The sequence below is a fragment of the Onychomys torridus genome, chromosome 20, assembly GCF_903995425.1.
Source record: "Onychomys torridus chromosome 20, mOncTor1.1, whole genome shotgun sequence".
Classification (NCBI taxonomy): Eukaryota; Metazoa; Chordata; class Mammalia; order Rodentia; family Cricetidae; genus Onychomys; species Onychomys torridus.
In genome coordinates this window covers 1,216,645-1,222,644 of record NC_050462.1, presented here as the reverse complement: position 1 = coordinate 1,222,644, position 6,000 = coordinate 1,216,645, and the positions used below count along the sequence as shown (strand labels likewise).

Here is a 6,000-nt window from a genome sequence, read left to right as displayed (position 1 = left end):
CTCTAGACTGGTAGCTGGAAGAGGAACCATGCCTGACCGAAACCCATTGTCAGCCCTAGGCACATCGCAGGAAAGAGGTACTTCTGAAGAGATTGTCTTTTGTACCATTTAATAAAACTGTTGAATTCTTCTCTAATTAGATCTCTCATATAAGTGATACTAAATAAATAAATGAAACCTCACCACCTCTAATCAGAAGCAACTTAAAGGAGACCATGACTCCTTCTGGTTCACAGTTTGAAAGTCTCCAGTCCGTGGTGGTAGGGAAGTCAAGGCAGAGTTCATGGCAGTGGGAGTCCGTGGCTGGGGTTACTCACAGCTCTGGGGACCTGGAAGCAGACATCACCTGGGACAGGACTATAATAAATCACCACATCCTCTCTGCTGTGATCTACTTCCTCCAGCGGTGCCTAACTCTAAGATTCCACAACTTCCCCAAACAGCACTATCATATGAGAAACAAGTGTTCAAACACGGGAGTCTATGGGTGACAGTTCAGTTTATTTAAACCACTATATATATGCTTTGAATGAGATACACACACACGAACCCCACACACCCCAGGCAGAAAGGCCTAGGAAGGAGGAGTATGAATTTCCGGTTGACAGATTTATTCTGCCATAGTGAAGAATAAGAATGTTCTAAAGTGGCTATTTCCAAGTCAGCTGTCCATCAGCTCACAGATCCAAGTTAGAAATGTCATAATCTTAGGTAATGTGTCAAACCTCACCTATTAGTATAGACCAACAACAGCAACTCATGCGAGTTGTACCACAGGCAGCTTGGAGCCTTAGTTAGATGAGTGGGTTCAAATCCTGACTTATACTGTTACTGTTTGATAGCACACAATGTATTCAACCTTTGTTGATATTCCTCTCAACAGTGAAATGGGGATCCTAATAACACACACACACACACACACACACACACACACACACACACACACACACACGATAAACAATAGTTGGTATTATTGTGTTTTCTGAACAAAGCTTTCTTAAGAAAGCAAACATACACACTTTAAGTTGCTTTGAAACAGCAAATGTAATAAAGGCCCCATGATGAACCTAAGGCTACTCTAACTTGTGAGTACAGATGTTACAACAGTACCAGAAGCTGACAAGTAGTATGATCAAACTGCACATCATTCCTCAGAGCTTGAAGGAAATAGAGTGAGCCTGACAGCAACAGCCATCACCTACTGAGTTTGTATCCTATCCATTAAGACCCACACCAACTGGCAGTGACACAGGGAAAATAATGGTTCAAGACAGTCACCATGAGTGTCAGGACAGGATTTGAACCCGGTCAGTTTGACTCTGGAACTCAAACTCTGAACCAAGGAGCCTGGGCTGGTTAGAGGAGATGTGCTGTGTAAAATAAACCACACATGCCATGCCTCAGCAGATAAAGGCACTTGCCATCAAGTTTGATGGTCAGAGTTTGGTCCCTAGGTGCCACATGGTGGAGGGAGAGAACTGACTTCTGAAAGCTTGTACCCCACACATGCATACGTACATGCATACATATACAGGAGAGGTTCATGTAATTAAAAAACCCACACTGACCAATGCTACAGGAATCCAGGCTTGGCAGGAGCTGCCAATGCTCAGACATGACTGTGCCGCACACTGTAGTGGGTTTTACTCCTTCCCATGGCTCCTGTAGGCCAGGGGCAGGGAGGGCTGTTACTCAGTACAAGCTGAGTGATGTTAGGCAAAGTTTTAAACCTGTCTGATATGACTGCCCCAAGTGAAAACAGATTACAGCAGCTACCTTCCACAGCGTTTATAGTTGTGAAACAGCTGCCAGCTTGTGGCAGGTTCTGGCCCTTCAGGTGGGACAAAGCCCTCACACTTGAGGGATGCTCTCAGAACAGGCTCTGCCACTGTAACGAACACACATCATCTCACCGGCTGAACACAGCAAGCGGCTTTGCTCAAGCTGCCTTTCCAGCTCAGGCGTCCTGGGGACTATTCTGTTCGCTGTCCAGGGTCTCAGCTGGCCCCTTCTCTGCACTGCTTGTCAAGGTGAGGAGAGCACATGGCAGTTTACTCCCTAGCTGTCAAAGCTTCCAGGTAGAAGATTGATCATTTTTGCACTGACTCTATCAAGCTCTGTAAGCTATATGGCCACATGGTACCTTGAGGGAGTCAGGTAAGAGTTTCCTACCACATCCTGGGGGGAGAGAAGGGACCAGAACACTTGTCATTTTAATGACCAATACAGACACAATCTGTTTACCTGAAAACCAAACCAAACAAAAACTAAAATCAACCAGACCCAGTGACACATATTTTAACAAGAGCAAACTGAAGAAGGTTCACAAGGTTAAGTCGTTTGACTAAAGTCTCCCAGGCAATTCAACGGGGGCCCAGGACTCGACCTGCAGGCCACTAACTTGTCTCACCCTCTACACATGCAGGTCTGCGGACTGTTTGAAAAAGCAGCGTACAGCTTCAGGATGAAGGCAGGGAGATTCTGTAAGGGCTGGTGGGATGAATAGATTAGAATAAACATGGCCTTTGCGTTTGCTGAGTGCTTTGAAGGAAGGCAGTGGCTGGTAGAGGGGTTTCCGGCGTCAGTGAAATAAGTCAATGAAGTTTGGAGAGAAGATTATCAAGTGCAGAGCGGAGCAGAGGGGTGGGGGGCGATTTGAGTCCTGCAGTGTTTCAGGCCATGACTCTGGCAGCAGGGAGGGGGCTGTCGCGCAGGCAGTCTGTTGCCTGAGTCCCGTGTAAGGTGATAAGTGGACAGGAGTGAAGACAGAAGGAAGGCCGAGGGCCGGAGGAACCTGAGAGGTGCAGAGGAAGCGCCAGCGCAGTCAGGCAACTTGCGGGACACAAAGTCGCTCTTCTGACCCTAGTCTGGAACACTGCAATTTACATGCAATTACTTAAAAATTTTTCCTAACATCTGTCTTATTTTTCCTCCCTACAGCCTAGGCGCAGCTGGGAGGCCTTCCTGCTTGACCCTCACCTGGTGGGGTGAGATCCGGCCTTTTTAAGTCAAAGGAAAATTCCCATCACCTGAGGGGGTCAAGAGGCCTGCAAGAGGCCTCTGGCTTGGGCAAGGAATTGCTCAGCAGGCCCAGGCCCTAGTCCATCCCAGAGCCATGGTTTGTCCACCTCGGAAAGGGGCCTTTCCACTGGTGCTAAGCAGCTCAGGGAACCCAGCTCCATCCAGGCCCCTCTCCTCCCCTCTTTGGAGGTTGTCCCGGACCTCACGGGGAGACCAGAGCCTGGGAGAAGGCCCGGGTTCCTCCTTCGAGTCTCCCTTCGTACCCGACTCCGTTTTTCTCCCCGAGAGAGCCCGGAGCGAGGTCCCGGGGTCCCGAAGTACCCCTCCCGGGAGACTTTCCTGGTTCTGCCGTTGCCCAAGGAGGGCGCTGCCCTGGCCGGGCCGGAGTTGGGGGGCCTGCAGGGCCTCGGCAGCGGGAGGGGACCGTGACTCACCGCCGGTAACCCAACACCGCCGGGCCTCCTCTCCCCGGCCTCCCCCAGCTCTCGCGGGCCTGGTGGCCGCCGCGACACCATAACAAACACGAGGGATGGCCCGGGGAGGGTGCAGCCCCGGGCCACCACGCGCACGCCTGGGCTACCGGGGCTCTGTGCGTAGTCGCCTTTGCGGCCTCCGGGCCCCGCGAGCTTTATCCTGGGCCGATGGGCCCAAGCCAGCGGCAGATCGCCCGCAGTGGCTGCGGAGGGTGAGTGCCGGACGCCCGGGGAGGGGACAAGCGCGCTGAGGACCCCTCCCCACCCCACCCGGGACCGTCCGTCCCCGCCCGGCGAGGACAAAGCGCCCCTGGCCGCCGCCCGGGCCTGCGCCGCGCCGCACAAAGGGTGAAAAGCACGCACCCCGCCCCCTCCCGGCGCGGTGGCCCGACGCGGAGGTGGGGACACCCGGGCGCCCGCCCCGCGCTCCCCTCCCGCCCCGCCCCGTCTGCGCGTCCTCCTGGCGCGGGGGCGGGGGGCGCGGCGCCCCACATAACACTCCCCTCCCGGCGCGCGGAGCCACCCTCTCCCCTCCTCTCGCGAACACCACCGCCTCCCCTGACACCGCCGCCACCTCGCCGGACGCTCGGCAGATTGCGGCGGCCGGCTGGGGGGGCGGTGCGCCGAGCGTGCGCGCCCTGGGCGCCAGATGTGCTGTCTCCGCCGCCGCGGGTGATCCAGCGGCAGCCCGAGCCAGGTCCGGTTGTCTCAGCAATGCTGCGGGGGCGACCTTGAACGCACCCTGCTTTCCCTCAGCCGGGACCACTCTGAGCCCCTGTGCCGGGTCCTGCCCTCTCCAGCCCGGCTCGCCCCGCGCTCGGACATGGAAGGGGCCGCAGTGCCTGCGGCAGGGGATGGCCCTGATGTGGAGCCGGGGCCGCAGGGCTCTCTGCGGGAGGCGGTGGCCGGGGCGACTGCATCCCCAGCGGAGCCCAAGAAGCCGCACGGGGTGAAGCGACATCACCACAAGCACAACTTGAAGCATCGCTATGAGCTGCAGGAGACCCTGGGCAAAGGTACCTACGGCAAAGTCAAGAGAGCCACCGAGAGGTTTTCAGGTCGAGTGGTGAGTAGGGGAACCTCCTGGGTGGTACCTGCTAGCTCCTTAGGGGAACCAGTGGGGTCTGGGCACACCACACTACCCGGTGGGGCTTTCTCCACCAAGAGAGGTCTCAGCAGTAGCCCCCCAGTCAGACTCCTCACTTTCCTTTCGGCTCCTATGACTCAGGTTGTATATCTCTGGAAACACTTGTTACATCCTATCTGCACATATTTTGGGGCTCCCCCCTTTTTAAATCTCAGCTGGCAAAGTAGTTGTTTAGAATTCGCAAACATTTGGCAGCTTTGGGAACATGGGGTCTCCCCCGCACACACACCTTTAGACCTTGCCCAAGAGTTCCTTATTTGTACATCCTCAAAAAGACCCTCATCCTTAGTCATGAGGCTGGACTCTCAGTCTTGGGTCCTGCAGCTGCTCCCGACCCTCACTTCTTTCCCATCTACCCACAGTCCCCCTTCTCTGTATCCTTTCACTGAGCTTGACCGCCCTGCTGCTGCTGCTGCTGCTGCTGTAGCTGCACAGGACGACAGACTTCTGCCTGGAGAAACCAAAAGCTGCTACTGACAGCTTGCATTCCGGCCTCTGCAGGACTGACATGGCCAGGGCATGGTGGCCATTCTGACAGAGCTCTGACTTGCCAGGCTCGCCTGCCTTCCAGGTCCTGTTCCAGGGGTCTGGCTAGCTGCCCCTATGGTCCCAGCTTTGGTTTGTTGTCATTCAGAGCAGGCCCTTGGAATCCACACTGCTTGTGGCTAGAGCTGGGTTCAAAGGGACTGGTGGTTGCAGAAAGGGATTCTGTGGTGTGGCCGAAACGAACATGGTTCTTTGATTTTAAAGTGCATTAGATGCATGTTAATCGATTTAGGGCCAAAGTCAGAAACTAACTAGGCGACTTCTCCCGTGCACTTTTGGGGGGTATTTAGGGGCCCACTGTTGCATATAAACCTAACCGGTGGCTACAAGGGAGGGTAAGTGAGCTGTCAGATAGCATTTGGGTGTTATTTTACAGTTGTACAGCGACAGGTCTGTGGAAAATGATGGCAGGCAGCAAGGTTTACCCTCCTAATTTTCAAATATGTGGCCAGCTAGGTACCTCTCCCTCCTGCTTCTTAGGTTCACTGCCCAGGTTGACACAACATTATCACTTAAAAAGTCTGTTATCAATGAATTGGGGATCGGGACTTGTGTTCTTAATAAACTGCACTGCCGCACATGAATTCTATGTTAAGTTGCAAAGCCATTGTGCAGGTGTCCTTTGCTTTACAGGCTGCGATGTTGCAAAGGTGTTCTCTGCTGAAGGAAGAGCTTGAGAGGCACGCTTCATTCATGCATGTCTTCTGAGTTGATATTCCCCAGGCTGGGTGTTGAATAAGCAGAAAACTAAGAGTAGCTCCTTGCCCTGGTTGTCTTTAAAGCTGCTGGAGAATCGTGCTGAGGAGCTGGAAA

The 6,000-nt window shown here is 54.0% G+C and overlaps 2 protein-coding genes across 2 annotated transcripts in view; one reads left to right on the top strand and one right to left on the bottom strand.

Moving 5' to 3' along the window:
- Positions 1–497: 497 nt before the first annotated feature.
- Positions 498–4,319, bottom strand: LOC118571256 (translation initiation factor IF-2-like). The gene is made up of 3 exons (XM_036170213.1): positions 4,225–4,319; positions 3,456–3,954; positions 498–2,794 (listed from the first exon to the last, which is right to left on the bottom strand). The coding sequence occupies exons 1-3, from the start codon at positions 4,317–4,319 to the stop codon at positions 2,582–2,584; spliced, it is 807 nt and encodes a 268-aa protein (XP_036026106.1). The 3' UTR covers positions 498–2,581.
- Nuak1 (NUAK family kinase 1) overlaps positions 3,399–6,000 on the top strand; it is a 67,315-nt gene continuing 64,713 nt past the window's right edge. Inside the window, exon 1 of the mRNA XM_036170090.1 lies at positions 3,399–4,560. Coding sequence (XP_036025983.1) covers positions 4,318–4,560 — 243 coding nt within the window. The 5' untranslated portion in view covers positions 3,399–4,317. The remainder of the gene's footprint in view (positions 4,561–6,000) is intronic.

What these genes read in the sequence shown, in the direction of transcription:
- LOC118571256 (XM_036170213.1), bottom strand. Translation starts at nt 4,319, where the DNA reads ATGTCCGAGCGCGGGGCGAGCCGGGCTGGAGAGGGCAGGACCCGGCAC. An exon ending in GAAAGCAGGGTGCGTTCAAG is followed by an intron (nt 3,955 to 4,224) that starts GTCGCCCCCGCA and finishes CCCCCGCGCCAG; the next exon opens with GAGGACGCGCAGACGGGGCG. An exon ending in GCGGTGTTGGGTTACCGGCG is followed by an intron (nt 2,795 to 3,455) that starts GTGAGTCACGGT and finishes TGCACCTCTCAG; the next exon opens with GTTCCTCCGGCCCTCGGCCT.